Genomic DNA, 16,273 nt, shown 5'->3' with positions numbered 1-16,273 from the left:
TTCATTTCTGGAGTGGTGTTGGATTTCAAGCGGGCTATAATGGAGATGGATTTTGAGAATGATATACATCAAGCGGATTGCTTCGTTGCGAACTATAACTAGAGAGACAAGACAGATGTGTAACAATACGACCTAAATAATAGATTGGCATTAAGACCATGAATCAACGCAATCATTATGGGCTTTATGTATCACATGTGAATCAAATATTCATTTGACTCATGCATCAGAAGTGAAAGGGCGTCGATAAGGAGCCATTTATATGAATGAAATGCTCTTGATATGTTATGTAAATGAGTACCTATGTGTATATATGCATGTGTGTGATTGCGCGTTGTGATCCAAACGACATTTGTCCAAGCCATGTGTGCGCATCTGTGACGAGAAGACAAAACCAATCTTTCCTGACCTCATGATTGATAAAAAATGAATGAAAGAAAAAAGTGGTTTACAAAAAAGTAATGATGCTAATTTGAACAACAAGAGACAAATCAATACTCAAGCTCCCATGTCATTCCGTGTCCCTTTTTTTCATGCCCTCAGAAAAACGCCGGTTATTGTGTTGCCCATTCCATCCCAGTCTATACCCAAAAAAAGATTCAAAAAAGATGCTCTTCTTCACGGAAGGACGACCCCCCCTCCCTTTTTATTTAATGAGGATTTCTCCAGTCCAAGGGACACTCTCCTTGTGTCTCGATCCAGTCGTTGATACCCCTGATGAACCAACCGCTCGTCATCTTGTCCTTGTCTTCCTTCTCCCTCTTGGGCTTGCCGAGCTTGAAGCTCTTGCTCGTGCAGCACACACCCTTTTGGAATCGCCACTGGAAGCATTTGCGATCCTTTTTGAAGCCCTTGTCTCCGGCCTTCTGGTCGTACTTGGATCGAATCAGCTGGCTACGATCCGTCTCTGTATCCAGCTTTTCGAATTCGTCTGCGGGGATATCGAGCCCTTCGGACTCGCACACTTTGGCACAAGCAGCGGGTGAGTTGTGCGCGTGTTTCTGGACAACGTTCTTGTCTTGCTCCTTTTTCTGACGGTCTCTGGCGGCACCCGGGGCCTTCTTCTGGCTCTCCTCGTCGGGAGCAATGTAGCAAGTATCGTCTGATAGGTTGTCCCAGTCCTTGCGGTGCTGAACCATCTTGGGGGCGAAAAAGGCGTAGTACATCTCTCGAATTTGCATCAGATCCTGCGTTGCATTTTGTTAGTTCAAGTTCTCAATGACAACCAATTTTGCAATTGGGGTAATCCTTTTCATCCAATCAGAAAGAGAGCACAAACCTTATTGGTGCGTGTTTGTTCATACTGCCAAACGCCGCTGATCTCCTCAGAGTTCATGTGGTGCATGGTGAAGAGAGGCTCACACCAATGACCAGGTCCGTAGGGCAGCGTGTTGGGCTTCTCGCCGTTGAACATGGGGTGTGCGTTCATGACCTTGGTGCCAACCTCCTTAGCAGCCTTGGAGAAGAGCACATCGCCACAGCATTCGTCGCCAGCCATGTCGTCGAACTTTGCAATATCTGGAATCCCCGCCATCTTGCGCATAAGGGCGCCGGAGACAATGTAGCCGCTGCCGCCGTGGGCAAAGGGGAAGCCGGCCATCATGGCAACGCTGCCGATGTAGACGTTGTCCCGGGGGTTGACCTTGTTGCGCAGCCAGTGGACCAGAGTCGGCCACACGACGTAGGTATCGGCCTCGGCGAAGACATACCAGTCGCGGTCGGGACGCAGCTCCCACGTCCGCACCACCATGTTGAGGAACTTGAACTTATCCAACTCCCAGCCGCCCTCCATATCGGCTGTGCAGTCCTTCTGCGAGACGGGACATTCCTTCTGGGCTTCGTAGAGCTTGAACTCTTCGTACTTGTCCCGGATCTTGGGGTCGACCCTGTCGAGGACGTCGTAGATGTGATATTTGCCAATCTGCTGCTCCTGGATTGGGTGTTAGTCGTGACACTTTGGATGCTCGAAGAGGCCCAGCCCCTTGCAGTGTCGTTGGACGGGAAGACGGATAGGAGGGGGGCTATGCCGCTGCCAAGGCGGGAACGTGCAAAGGGGAGCATGGAACAGGATGGGTTTGGTGCAACTCCAAGATGGGCGGGGACTTACCAGATCCGAAAAGATCAAAAAGTCGTCGATGCACTGCAGGCCGGTGAGCAGCTGCGTGGGCAGCTTGTCGTAGGCCTCGGTGGCGCCCGTCTTCATGACCAGCATGATGTTGTCCATGTTGGGGAAGCCGTGGCATGGCGAGCTGAAGTTCCACCGCGAGTGCACGGCCGCCTCGGTCCCCTCGTGGTAGAGCGTGTTGTTGTAGACTCCCGGGCCCTGGAGATAGGCCGGCAGGTGGTCGTAGATGTACTGCTTGTAGTATCCGGCGGCCTGGTGGTCGCGCAGCTGGTAGAGCGGCAGGGCCAAGAGCAGAGTGCAGCCCACGATGACGGCAGCCCGCCAGTGGCGGGACGGCATCTTGATGAGGCCCATGCCGTCGGCGCCCATGCTTGGCGTGATGGTATAGCGAGGGAGGACACGGCGGAGAGGGAGGGCGCGCAGAAGAAGCCTCCCAGGACGACGAAAAACAGGACAATGAACGGGTCGCGAGTGGGAGTGGGATTGGGGAATTGGGGAATAAAATTAAACTAAAAGCTTAGCATCCAGCTCTGCCGGGGATTGGACCGCAGATGCAGAGCAGACAGGACTGAGGCTGACAAAGAGCAAGAGTCGGGACGCAAGGAGGAGGGGAGGAGAAGAGAGGCAACGATTAGTTATCTCGTATTGCGTAACCCGAGCCAGGTATGCGAGGTGAGATTGCGATTGACAGATGCGAGAGAGACGATGCGCAGTCGTAATGCCTGGTATCTCTACGCTCTCCCTCTGGACAGGGCTTATCGGGCGCGATAGCCAGGATGGTTTGACTTGAAGTCAACGCCAGCCAATCCGCCACTCGGCCTCGATGGACGTTTTTGATAGACGCCACAGCTGGCTCCGGTCCGGTTCCAGCCTCCAGAGGATGGTGATTGCAAAGCCAAGAAAGAAGAAGCGAATAGCAAAAGGATCAAAAGAGAGAAAACGGGGCTCGCATGAAAAGAGATACGGAGCACGACGTCCGGAGAGGGAGCGCGGAGAGCTGGAAATACCTCCAAGATCAGACCAGACCCGCTGTCAGCGATCGATATTTCAGGTTCGACTCGACTCGTTTTCCTGGCGCGCAGGAAATGCACGGGCGTAGTGGCTCGGCACCTACAGCGCTGCACGGCGCTAATTCGCTGCTGTGGTGCAGTGCAGTAGAGCGTTCCAGCGCATGGGAATTTTTTTTTTTTAGCGCCCTTGTAACAGACGGGATACTTTTTCTCACAGCCGCAACAAGGGGGATAGGCAAGCAATGACGACAGCTGAAAGGCTTGGCTTTTGGCTAGTGCGTGTAGGCTACGAAAAGGGAGGGCCGCAAGGGCTGGCGGCACGCAAGTCTTGTAGGGCGCCCAAGGGTGGTTTGGCCAGAAAGGTACCGCTACATGGAGACGGGCCGTTTGTACTCTTGTACGTTTCCAGCGCGGCGGGTCGTACGAGTTGGGAAGACGCCGAGGGAGAGAGAAGCATCGAGACAAAACAAAATAAAAATAAAAATAAAAATAAAAACAGAATGGCCGCAAGCGAGGATGGTATGATGCAGTGAATCCGAGACTGAAACCAGCAAGTACTATGTAGTGTGTGCGACCTTTTGTATGTGGAATGCTGCGCTGCCGTGCCTGATAGAGTACAGACTCGGAGTACTAGGTATTGTCTACTGCTAGTACTATTGTCGACGGAGTACCTAATATAATATCCACGCAGATCGATCTGACACCTGGTGTGACGCCTCGAGTTCTGAGCGTGGCTTCTGTTCGCTCGGCCTTGGCGGGAGTTAACAATGGGGCTCTGGCGATGGACAAAAAGTCAATGCACGGCCTCTCAACCGCTCTCTCCTCGGCTGGGTGGAGCAATTGGCGATGATTGAATCTGGATACATTGACATTACAATGAAATACCACTTGAGCCAGGGACTGTGGCGATATCCCCCGTGCTCTGAAACATGATGCACAGTGGTACCGCTTTGTATGTGGACAAGAAGAACAAGTATGTGAAAGAGCATATCCACAATGGAATCCACATTTTACGAGCCGTTAGTACCGTATCATGACATCAATGGTTTCGCCAGAAAGCCCGCGCGCTATTACTGCCGCTATTGGGAATAAAGCATTCGCAGACATGAGACTGCAAGGGGAGCGCCGAGTGACCATCACCGCCTTGGAATTTAGGCAGCCGGCCTTTTCTTCTTCTTCTTCTTCTTCTTCTTCTTCTTCTTCTTCTTCTTTCATTCTTACATATCATTATACTATATATAAAGATAACAAGTGTCGCTGCATACCTAGGTACTTACCTATGTAGGTACCTTATCTACGTGCCCTTTAGTATTTGCTGTACTGTATATAGCACTTGTACAAAGTACAGATACCTACGGCTGTCTCAGCCGACAAAGGGGGGTGGCAGTGTCGCTTTATCGAAATGGAGATTCCTTGGGCAAGTCTTAATATAGCTCCTGGTTCGTAACCCATGCAAACATGCATCAGCCTCTTAATGCATACGAGCTCCAGAATCCGTACATCCGCCGCATCTTTTGCCCTTGAATCTCACACGTCAAAAAAAAAAAGGCTGCCTGCCTTTTTCCTTTTTTTTATTTATTTCCATGGCAGAAAATTGCCGCGCGCCTCAAAATCTTTGCCAAGCCTTCCATCGCCCAACAACGGCGGCCCGATAGAAACATGACAAAAAGCTTGGCATTGTTTGTTTCAACTAAGTGTATATTAAGCTTGATGTGCGCATGCAACGCGCACGTACTACTGCTACCTGCTACTTACTGTATGTAATATGCAACAGAACTCGTATTATAAAGTTCGTATCTGCTCTGTCAAGAAAACTCGCGCTTCACCTTTTCAGCTGCACTGGCCGAGAGCCCCTCTCCTCTCCCTTGTTCCGGCTCTTCCCCAATCCAGGATTAGGCCATCTTGAGAGTTCGTATCCGCTCGAGTTCAATGGGAGAATCAGAGTCTTGACAGAGCCTGTTTTCTTCCCTCCCCTCATCCCTCATGTACAGGTACGGGGCACAGTATTATCCGCCCCTCCCCAGCCCGCATTCGCCGGAGCCTTCTAGACCTTTTCAGCGGCAGCCGATGAATGCCCAGCCACGTTGAATCAGCAACGCTTTTGCTTGGTTCTCCCCAAGGCTCCATATTAAAATGCCACACACAACGATCGACAAGGACGAAACACACTTGCGCGCTTTATACGTTCCTGGTATTCCGATTCCCTTAAAACCGGACATCGATTCGTGATTCGTGGAAGCATTTGTCTCGCTCAAAGAAAAAGCATCTTTTAAGTTTCGCTAGCAATTGATCAATTTATCCTATATGCGATGTATCGCAAAATATAGAAAGAAGATGTATCGCAAAATATAGAGAGAGAAAATTGTATCGCAAAAAAGAAAAGAGGAAAAAATGAAAATGATAATAAAAGCCATAATACCTACAAACGCCATTGGTGTAGTAGTACCCAGAATGCCAAAGACCGCTGCCTTGGACTGTACATCTGAAAGTCTGTCTAAAAAGAAGCGAAAGAATACCTATTCTTCCCGATAAAGTCGCTGTACTCTCCCTGTAGAATCTCTAATAATTGGCAACCGCTTGTAAACCCATAGTTGATATGACATAGCCTTCCCCCCGCGGGAACGTTACCTGACCATAAACGCCGCGCTTTTACCTTCAAACGCCGTAATCTCACCATCAATGGACCTGGCATCGCCAAAGTAGCGAAGCCTGTATTCTCCTGGCTTGGTCCAATCCTCAATGTCCCATACAACAGTCGCTTCGCTGGTGCCCTTGAATAGACTGGTTCTCTTCCATTGGTAGACCAGTGCCCAGTCCGAGTCATCGCGTACGATTTCCCACTCTGATTCACCATGACGACGATGCTCAACGGCGGCATACGTCTCTTCTAGTCGCAAGTTATTTCGCGGATTGGCTCCAACAAACGTCGCCTTAACCTTTTCTCCGCGTCTAAACTGGTTCTTGCCAACGTTGAAAATCAAATCTCCAAATGAATGAGACTGTGGAGTTGTATCAAACAGGACACCCGTGTTCAGACCAATGGATTTATCGCTATTGTCTGGGGGCAGGGGTCCAGTATCACTGGAATTAGAATCTCTACCGGGAGCATCGTCCCTCAAAAGAGGAAGCAGAGCCTTGGTTCGATCTATGTAAGCCGCAAGGGTATGTGGCCCATACAAAGTTGAGGCCCCCTCGTAGCGTTGGCGACTGTAAATTCCAGCATGTTAGTTGCGAAGAAACTGTACAACTGTAGAAGAAGGAATTTGAATTAGGGGCATCATTATAGGTGACCCAAAAAAAAAAAATTGAAAGAAAAGGAAAACTTACCCATATTCCTGTTCTGTTGTGATATAGTGAGTGTACGTGTTGCTGGGTCCTCCAAAAACCACAATGGGCTCATTGCCACCCATTTCGTCTGCCAACTGAATTTTGCTGCTCTCAGCAACCGCTTCTTTCCATCGACGGCCAGCCATTGTCGTTGCTTCTCCGGGGCTAACAATGATAATAAACTGGCCGACTCGGAAAGTTTGCAGGTCTACAATATCCGGTGTCCAGTGGTACGGAAATCGAGTCTTGCCAACGTTCAGGAGGATAGGCTTTGGGGAATGGCATTGGATCTGCTCCTGGCTGGGAGCTCCAATAACCCATCGTATCCATCTCCAAGCAGGATTTGTGTTTGAATCATTGGAGCCATGCTGTGTGATCTCGTAGTGCCCTGGTTCATCCCAGGTGCCGGCTGCGAAAGAGTAGCCCAGCGCCGCTGAACATGTGCGAGCCGTTGAGCCATTGGGCAGCTGGAATTGAAAATCGGACATGTCATGGAAGCGGTGAAATGCCTTGACGCCTGACCCCTTTACGTTTGCAGGCATGGTGTCCATCGAAAGGTACAGGTCGAGGGCGGCTTCGTACTGCTTCTTGCCAATCTCAAAACAGGATGCAGCTCCTTCATCCTGTTCTCTAAAGAAGGGGCCTCTTGCATGGCATTTTCTGCTTCTTCCGGTGCTCTTGCAAGAGCTTGATATCCAGTCGCACCTCTCGCCAGAGCCATCGTCACACCACTCACCAAGCGTATTGGGGCTAGCATCGCCCATGTTCGCCTGAGAAAAGCCGGCAACAAAGTCGTCCGTCTCATCTTCTCTTTCACGCACTTTTTTCTCAAAGAGGTAAGCGGCCACGCCTTTGTTGTCTCCCGTGATTAAGGTGTTGTTAGCCAACATGGAAGTGCCATGGGTGGGGAACCAAGTAAGCACGCCAATGTTTTTGCCATCGGATGCCCTTCTAAATTTAAGCAGAGTCAAGTCCTTCTCCACAGACCCATCGTCTTCCGCGCTGACGTTGTACTTGGCCCTTTCCACTGCTGGATTAGCAAGATATGCGTAGAGACTTCTATTGATATTGGCGCCAAAGACCTTGGTGGTGCCTGCGGTTAAGCTACCTGGCTCCAAGCTCTCATGTGCACGGCGGATCGATAATAAGCAACCATCGACAATAGCTTGATAGCTCTGCTTGTCGAACCCCAAGCTAGTGATCTGGGGTAGAAGATAGTTGAGCCAGGCGCCGGGTCCAGAGTGAGAGTGAGTCGCAGTGACGGCCAGGTTGTCGTGTCCATACATGGCGTAATCAGACCCGAGCTCCTGAAGGCCTCGGAGGATACCATACCGGACGGCAGTGTCGCCCGCCTGCGTGTCCAGAACGAGATAGATGAATCTGTCTTCCGGATTGTGAAGGTCACCAACGATAAAAGCCCGAGAGTAGAGGCGTTGGCGGACACCGCTGCCGACCTGTTCAAAGTTGGCGTAGCCCATCATGTTGATTTCAACAACGGGTCCCGTGATGTCGGCCTTTCCAACTCCAATGAGATACTGGCCATCTTTGGCACTGTCAGACGTGCTATAGGCCTGAGCTTTGCCTCCAAGCCTCACTTGCTTTTGCCCATCATACTGGTGATGCAGCAGGAGAGGCTGTGCTCGCTGTGAAGCCGCTAGCCTTTTAGCCACAAGCTCATCATCGATTTGCCGCGGCATATGACTGCTGTAGACGGCGCCAGGCGCTGTGACCCAGCGAAATGCATGGAACCCTGTTAACAATGCAAAAAGGATCATCGCAGACCATCCAACATAGTACCGCCATCCTCGTCGCTGTCCCTGCTGACCGCGCGTATCGTCCCGTGGCGCTGAAAGCAGCTCGAGAAGAGAGCTCTTCTCTATGGCTTTAGCCGACTCCATCGTGGAGACGGTAACCCGAAAAAAAATCCCGCTTGGGACGAACCAAAATATCGATAAAAAAAAATGAAGGAAGCAGAGTCTGCCTAAACAATGAGTTACTCTGAGATTGGAGGAGATAAAGATTCTATTGCGCTCAAAAAGGATCTGAGCCTAGAGTTGATGCTTGCGGAAGTAAATTTATCGGAAGCTTCCTTACGTAAGGCGTATTGACGTCAAAACTCAGAAACTCATTTCTCTGCTTTTTTATGTCGCGGCTCCCGTTTGCTCCCCTCACGCGAGGTTCAGGTGCCAGCTGGCGGATGTACCGGGAAGCCGGGGCAACAGAGATGACTTGGTGTTTTTGCTCGGGGCCGTCGTCATAGTGATAAGCCTCCTATCCTTATATTGCAGAAAGTTAAACCCGCAGAGGCCGGGGGTCACCGAGGGCAATTTCAACTCTCCCGGCTGTGCTCTTCTCAAAGCTAAAACGGATTCTCTGGAGGTTTTGAGGGCTTTTCATGTACCTGATAGGACCGGTTCCTGCACCGGTTCCTGCACTCTATATAGCCTCACGGTCTGCTTGCAACGCTTGCGGTCATGGACTGTCGTCGTCTGAGATGCCAGATCCGGAGAGGAGAGTCTCAAACCAGCCATTGAGAGCTGCGCGAGACACAAAGCCGGAAAATTGGGTGAGGGGCGGGCCAATCAGCGGCTGCCAGACCCTGGCTAGTGTATGGTAGAAGACGAGACAGAAGGTTTGGGGGGGTTCTTAAGGCCTGTCAGCCGCCTCAGCGTTTGGTGGTATGATCAAGGAGATGCAGTCACCTGGTGTTGGAATGCACCAGTAAGCAGACAGCGACCGCCGACGACTAGTATATAGGAGCTGCATTTGCTGCTCTTCGCGTGACTGTTGAACACCCTTTTCTCTCGTCTTTCAACTCTAAACGACTCTGAACAGTACCGACGAAGCACAGTTACCTACCTACGGAAGCACAGTGCTGCCATTTTCTTTTTGCGGGCACGAGAATGTTCACCAAACACTCACTTATCTTATCTACGGGTATCGTCGGACTTATATTCTGCCCTCAGCCGAAAGCGGCTGCGACAAACCGCTGTCATTTGCAGTGCTGATGACGTGACGATGCGGGGGCTGCACGAACAGCGGAATTTAAAGCCAGAAAGGGTGATGTTCATATATTCTGGAACTGCCGGCGCTGTTTGAAAGCAAAGCACAGCTGCATTACGGAGACAGGGAGGGCTGTGGGGGGGGATTTGATCATGTGAAATCGCGACAGGGCAATTTTGCATGCCAAACTTGACGTCTTTGTTCGTCCCTCCCACGGCCATTCATTTTCATATTTTCGTTTTTTAACACGAAGAATTCCCCTTCTTCTCTTCAAAGAGCAACGCCACAAGGAGTTTTATCGGGTTTTATCGTGACGTCGACCATAACTCGGTTTGCCAGCCAAACGCCGCATCGGCTCAATTGTTATGCCTAGATTAGTGGATTTCTAAGCCCAGATAGCCTGCCGTAGGCTATCCGAGCGGAAATGCGTCCGTTGGCCGAGCCTTCACCCAATTGGGCTCTAGGATCGAAGCACACAATTTGACATCTCCGCCAATCGTCGCCACGTCCACTCACACGCATTTCGCTGACCTGCGAGTTTTTATATACACGGCATCAAATCCAGTCCTTATCAGCGCAATCAGCTCCTCGCCTTAATCCTTTCCTGCTCAGCTCAATCCTCTCCCAGGGCTCTCGCTCACTATGGCTTGAGAGCTGACATCGTGTCTTGGAACTCAATTCGCGGCAGAGCGTCTTTTCACTGACACTGACACTGACACTGGCACTGGCGGTTTGTGTTCCACGTGCAGGGTTGGATCGGAGATGCTCCAACGGCCCACGACTCCAACCGTGACACAGCGATACATCGATTAAGGTTGGCAGCGATTTGCGAGGCGTGGGGTGACCCTGCGCTCGGGGCGGTCAGATCTGCGCGGTTTTAAGTTCTGTCGCTCTCGGCGCTTTTCTGATTGAGTTTTGTCGCATATCCAATCTGGATATCAAAACAGCGTGCGACGGGCCTTTTTTGTTCTTCATTCTCATTCTCGCCCAGCCCATTTGTTCAAATTCATTGTGAAAAATGGTTGACTTACGGCACGGCGAGCACAGACCCATCCAGACGAGTGCTGTCATCGTCCTGGGTGCTTCGAAATGCCAGTCATTCCCGCCTCCGTCTCCACCAACGCCTTCGGCTTCACCATCAACCAAAGAGATAGGCGATCCAGTCGATGGCTTCAGCTTAGACGGGAAACCGTCAAGGGAGCAATCTATGCAGGAGAGGAGACTTCACAGCGGCATCCACGTATTAAACACCGAGGCTGCCGCATTAGCCAATCTCACAAAGCTATACGAAGTTGACGCAGTTGCGCGAGATGGGTTCAATGCCTCCATCAAGGCGATTACACGCCTAGCTAAGACGAAAGGGAAGCTGGTTATAATCGGAGTCGGCAAATCCGGCCACATTGGAAAAAAACTAGTTGCAACATTCCAAAGCCTGGCAATTCGATCTGTATTTCTCCATCCCACTGAAGCTCTCCATGGGGACCTGGGCATTGTGGGACCGGAAGACACACTATTATTCATTACTTACTCCGGAAAGACACAGGAGCTCTTCTTGATGCTGCCTCACTTGGATGAGAACCTCCCTACAATTCTTCTGACTTCTCATATGAGACGAGAGACTTGCGAGTTTTTCAAGCATCGCCCCAATACGATCCTTTTACCGGCACCCATTCCCGAGCCTGAAAATGTATCGTTCGGGGTCTCGGCACCATCATCTTCGACAACAGCGGCTCTAGCATTGGGGGACGCGCTGGCTCTCACAGCTGCTCACGAGCTTCACTCGAGTGTCTCAACAATGTTTGCCAAAAACCACCCCGGCGGCGCTATTGGCGCTGCAGTCGCTGCAGTGGGTCGAGGGCCGCAAACTCTGGGTCACATTTCTATCCCATGGGACGATGTTGATGTAACCGAGGGGCTGAGTGGCGACGATCTTGTGTTGAGCCTGCTCCGGGCAGCGTACTGCTCGAAGACAGGATGGGTGAGAATGGGTGACGAGATTGCCGTCCCAAGCCTGATTCGAACATTGGGTGACGCAGACATGACGAGGCCAATCAAAGACGTACCAGGCATTACAGTGTCCCGCCATCAAATGCTGGCCATGTCGTCGGAGACAACGGTTCGCCAGGCGCGAGATATTTTAGAAGACATGCAATCATCTCCAATGGAAGAACATGAACAAGGAATTGGCGGATCTGGGTCAGTTATTGCAATTACACACAGCGGGAGCATTGTTGGCGTTTTGGAAGTTGAACAAGTCCTTGAGTATCAGGATGTATGACGAGGAGAGAGGCGGAAAAAGAATAAATCATGGGACTCACATGCCACGTTCGTGGTGTAACGATGAGGCAGCTCATATCTTAAGGGGAGGGGCAATATTCATTAAAAAGGAATCTTTAAAAGCCCATTTGAACGATACCACGCAAGAATTTCTTGGTATATCTTTTATTTTTATCATCCATCACACACATACTATTGATATATGGTATATAGCTTTGCAGGATTTATTCATTCAAAACGTGCATTTCTCGCGCTACAACGAGATGCGTGTAAATAGGTATCGGGTAATAATATATATGCATCTTGGATCTTGGCTAGCACCACGATGCATGTCTAGCTGTTCAGTGTGACCTTGTGGCGTGACGGATAGACGGATAGAGAGCTGATCAAGGAAAAAAATCTCGGATATGTCTCAATGTAAGGTACATGAAGCTACCACTACAATCACATGCTCACACGCTTAGAGACACCCGAAAACATTGACGAGAGACAGACGAGACAAGCCATCCATCTTGATGGTTTCACGTGCTTGTTCGATGCTCGGACACTGACCGACGAGGCGTAAAGTATGAGGAGATGTCTTTTACTACAATGCGACGTGCTCCGCAGCAGGCCAACGCCAAATCGCAGTACCGACGTCACTATTCCGCAAATCAATCTGCCATCATGCTCGCGTTAGGGTAATCTTGTCATCGTCATGTATATTTTGTAGTTGGTGGTAGACACCAAGCGACCCGTACGAAATAGTACTACGATTGCGACTGAGACAGCAAAGATTAAAAACGAAGACATAAGTGATATATATATATAGTATACTACCTACCTATGTATGAGTTGCTGCCAATGTCTCACACGCATGGCACTAAGATTAACCTTAGCTCTAGTCTAAGACACTAAAGACATTCTGTGGGCTAACTTGTGGATGCGGTCTAGGCTTTAATACCACATTAGCCGGAGGACATGCTAATTGGAAACAGATCTCATGCTAATGACCGTAAGCGGACATGGTGAATGAAGGGAAAGGATAAACAATTTTGTTTTGTGGTTATTTTGCTTCGCCATTATCTCTCTTTTACTTGTTCACTGGAATAGTCTGGACTTAATTATGACCCGGTGCATGGCTTTCGGTGGAATTTTTCAATATAACCCTTAGCCTGACGAGATTCTTGCAGGCTTACAGCCTTGTACGCTGGATTGGGTGTACAATAGGTGTCGCGTGACTGTTTTCCGCCGATGTTGTAAGTGACAGCCTGTCGCTCGCTGTGGAGCACCTCGTACTACATATAGACGTGTTCCCTCGAATAGGTATGTAAGACAAAATTTTGAGCTGGCCGCGTTTGAGCTGGACTCTGCGAGAAAGACGCTGGCATACCGTTGTGTATGCGTTGGCACTACTGAATCGGTTCGTGCTCTGTTGCCAGATAAGGCAGTACGATGGAGAATTTTTTTTTTTTTTTTTTTTTTTTTTTTTTTAATAATAAATCTCCGCCGGGGAACCGGGATTGTTGCAGGGTTAGAGAAAGTGTTGGATGGGAAGAATGCTCGAATTTCACGAGGATGAAATTTCAAATAGGGCTGGTTTGTGGCGTGCTTAGGTGCCAGGTTGGAAAAGAAACGAGCGTTGAGCAGGGCTACTCTTGCGCAAACAGACATACATACATACGGACTACTACTGTAGCATTAAGAGGTTAGGCCGAGAGATGGTGTTATATTTGCCTGTGATGGCTCTAGAAGTAATGTGATTAATTAGTCTATATTAGTATCGGGCTACAAGCTGCTCAGCCGTGTCGCCGTGCATGAGCTGCAGAGTGAGGGAGTGTGCATCCCCCACCCGTTCGGCGGTGATATCGGAGGGTTTTAAGACACTGGTGTGTCCAGAGATAAGAATACGGAGTATTGCAGTCAAAAGGGGATCTACCTTATCGGAGACAAAATATGTGTGTGTGGTGGTAATATGAGCAGCACAATGGCATGGTAGGGCCAAGCATGTATGTATATCTGCAGGTGTGTTGGGATGCGGAAGGAGAACGGCAAAGCTGTAATATTTTTTTTTATCGGCTAAAGAGTGCTACGCATTTGCATACAAACGAGCTCTTGTTGGCTTCCTTTGCTGCGCTCCATATTAGAAAGGAGTAGAAATACGGAGAAGTCCATGGAAGCTCGGCTTTGCTGCCTCCTTCAAGCACACGGCAGCAAGGACCAAAGGATCAACTCATCAGGACCTGTCGCATACCCGGGTACAATCCATAGATTGAGCCATTGTGATGCTAGCATTTGCCGACATGCAGCGATTGAAGACTATACATGCAACTATTAGTGCCGGTACTGCGAAAATAGTAGAGCATTAGCCATGACAAAGACCTTATTGATGCCGGCAAATGACTAGCAGTTCTAAACCGGAGAAGAGGATAGAGAGATAGATGGCTGCGGCCCTGCCAAGCGCCTTTTTCCCTGCCTGTCCCCTCTCGGAAGACGGCAAAGGGTAGCATCTGAAAAAGTGCTCTAGAGAAATCCACATCTAATGCCACTACTACAAGTGATAGCACCATATTATAACACGCGGCAAGCTCCGGTTTAATTGAAAAAAAGAAGAAAAAATGAGTCGAGCGGGAGTGGAAGCTGAGAATGGAGTCTTTCCGCGCGCAAGCGCAGCAGAGCGGTTGAGCGGCTCGGAATGGAGAGTAGAGCAAAGATCCACTACGTAATCTAGATTTGCAGGGCCCGCTCTCAGACTGCGCCAGCAACAACGTTGCTATCTTGGCAAGATTTTTTTTTAGTTTCAGTTTCTTTTTTTTTTTTTTTTTTTTTTTTTGTTGTTGTATTAGATGAACGGTACGGCAGTGATTAATGAGAGCATAAAATTGTTTATTGGAGGAGTTTGGATACATGCAGGGTGGTACCTTTTCAGTGCTCATGCAATGCAGTCTTATCTGGCAGCTACTCGCCGCTTTAGGCAAGATAGAAGCGTGATCGCCATGAAAAGAAAAAGTAATAGGCGAACAAATGTCAAATGAGGGTGCATGCATACAGAGCCCAATCATAAACAACAATCAATCAACTAATGACACACAAAACAAAGAAATGCAATTTCAGGGATCACACACGAAAATCCTGTACAGTAAAAACCTAACCAGCTAGGGTGTGTCGAACTCGCCCACCCACTTTCATCTCTTCTTCACGCAAGAGAAAAAAAAAATTGGCAGCAAACCAACTTGGGTAAACACTCACGCGACACCAGTGGCGAAGAGGGCATGTCCATACGGGCCGGTCGGTTCTAGTGCAAGGGAGAGAGGAGACGAAAACTTGGAAAGGGGTCCAACGGAGATTTTTTTCAACAAGAAAATAAGCTGTTTTGGCAATTGAGCATCAGGCTCGGTGAACGGATTGAGTAGAGCTCGAGGCGGCAAAGAGAGGGCCGTGCAGATTGTGGGTCGGATTGATATACAAAGGGTGGGTTCTGGCTGGAGCTGAAATTGCACATGTCAAAGCATCCTGGATAGATGCCGCTCGTCTTTGTGGTCCCTGGTTATTTCTATTGTTTGATTTTTTTTTCTTTTTTTTTTGGCCCAAATTGTCAAGCCAGAGACAGTCGAGTCCGGTAGTGGCATCGTCAAGGGCGGCATTTGCAAGCTTCCTTCCAGGATCCAATGAGAAGGCTGCTGGTATCGCTGCTCCTCTTACCAGCAGCTCAAGTCAGGGTCCTGTATTGCAATTAATCCGAGCTGGCAGCTGGCTAATACCTACTAGCACCACCCACCATCTTGCACGAAGTCGGCTTAAGCAACCCTGCCTGCAGCGGCTGGTGAACGCAAGCATCAGCTTCCCATAGGCTGGAGGCCCCCTCTACCACAACGGAGCCTTGGTTTCTGCTCTTGTCTTTAGCCGAATTCCGTAGGGCGGCGGGAAGCAAGGATGCTCAAGCCGCCGTTGAGCTTGCCAATGGGGAGCAGTCGCGCACAGGATAGGCGGCACAGAATCACTTTGCTGCCACATGCTGTTGGCACTACTGCATGTACGTTGTCTGCGTTTGCAAATATGTACGATGCTGCGAGCCTTGATGCTATTGGCAGCACTAGTCCTTGCAGTTTAATCCTTGAAAATCAGCCGATAACGACTCGATCGTCGGATGGGACGGGACCTCGTCTGGACTCTGGGTTCTGCAGCTCGGGAGTCTCTCGTTACTCTCTAAGCAGCTGCTGATGCATGAAAGCTACTACTACTAGCACCACTGTAGGTAGTAGTAGGTCACACATATCAATGATAGATAGATATAGTACATGTACCTAGTAAATATAAGGTCCTGATAGAATGTTCCTAAATAAGTCAAGGCACTGCACTGCCTCGGTTGAGAAAAGGAACAAAATACGAAAGGTTGCAAACTTAACCTGAGCACCGACGAGGGAGCTTTGACAAATGCATCTTAGACTGCCTCGGATATTTGGCTTTTTTTTTTAAACAATTTTCTCTCTCTCCCCCGAGCCGGATAGAGGGGCCGGTGTTTTGTTGACCGTTGATTGTATTTTTCTCCATG

The 16,273-nt window shown here is 49.5% G+C and overlaps 3 protein-coding genes across 3 annotated transcripts; 1 reads left to right on the top strand and 2 right to left on the bottom strand.

Moving 5' to 3' along the window:
* Window positions 1-274: 274 nt before the first annotated feature.
* Window positions 275-3,368, bottom strand: TrAFT101_006900 (uncharacterized protein). The gene is made up of 3 exons (XM_024903390.2): window positions 2,108-3,368; window positions 1,280-1,930; window positions 275-1,187 (listed from the first exon to the last, which is right to left on the bottom strand). The coding sequence occupies exons 1-3, from the start codon at window positions 2,492-2,494 to the stop codon at window positions 651-653; spliced, it is 1,575 nt and encodes a 524-aa protein (XP_024758549.1). The 5' UTR covers window positions 2,495-3,368; the 3' UTR covers window positions 275-650.
* Window positions 3,369-5,299: 1,931 nt separating this feature from the next.
* On the bottom strand, window positions 5,300-9,383 carry TrAFT101_006899 (uncharacterized protein). The gene is made up of 2 exons (XM_024910060.2): window positions 6,463-9,383; window positions 5,300-6,342 (listed from the first exon to the last, which is right to left on the bottom strand). Exons 1-2 carry the CDS (start codon window positions 8,358-8,360, stop codon window positions 5,760-5,762), a joined length of 2,481 nt encoding a protein of 826 aa, XP_024758548.1. The 5' UTR covers window positions 8,361-9,383; the 3' UTR covers window positions 5,300-5,759.
* On the top strand, window positions 9,186-12,122 carry TrAFT101_006898 (uncharacterized protein). Its single transcript, XM_024906898.2, has one exon. It carries the CDS (start codon window positions 10,484-10,486, stop codon window positions 11,741-11,743), a length of 1,260 nt encoding a protein of 419 aa, XP_024758547.1. The 5' UTR covers window positions 9,186-10,483; the 3' UTR covers window positions 11,744-12,122.
* Window positions 12,123-16,273: the final 4,151 nt, after the last annotated feature.

Source organism: Trichoderma asperellum, chromosome 4, assembly GCF_020647865.1.
Source record: "Trichoderma asperellum chromosome 4, complete sequence".
In the NCBI taxonomy this organism is placed as follows: Eukaryota; Fungi; Ascomycota; class Sordariomycetes; order Hypocreales; family Hypocreaceae; genus Trichoderma; species Trichoderma asperellum.
Note: the sequence above shows the minus strand (reverse complement) of the source record. Positions and strands in the feature narration are given on the sequence as shown.

Excerpts from the sequence above, each read along its gene's own strand:
- TrAFT101_006898 (XM_024906898.2), top strand. The coding sequence starts at position 10,484 with ATGGTTGACTTACGGCACGGCGAGCACAGACCCATCCAGACGAGTGCT.
- TrAFT101_006900 (XM_024903390.2), bottom strand. The coding sequence starts at position 2,494 with ATGGGCGCCGACGGCATGGGCCTCATCAAGATGCCGTCCCGCCACTGG. Across the intron at positions 1,931-2,107 it reads TTTTGATCTTTTCGGATCTG|GAGCAGCAGATTGGCAAATA; the intron begins GTAAGTCCCCGC and ends CACCCAATCCAG. Across the intron at positions 1,188-1,279 it reads AACAAACACGCACCAATAAG|GATCTGATGCAAATTCGAGA; the intron begins GTTTGTGCTCTC and ends AATGCAACGCAG.
- TrAFT101_006899 (XM_024910060.2), bottom strand. The coding sequence starts at position 8,360 with ATGGAGTCGGCTAAAGCCATAGAGAAGAGCTCTCTTCTCGAGCTGCTT. Across the intron at positions 6,343-6,462 it reads ACAACAGAACAGGAATATGG|TCGCCAACGCTACGAGGGGG; the intron begins GTAAGTTTTCCT and ends TGGAATTTACAG.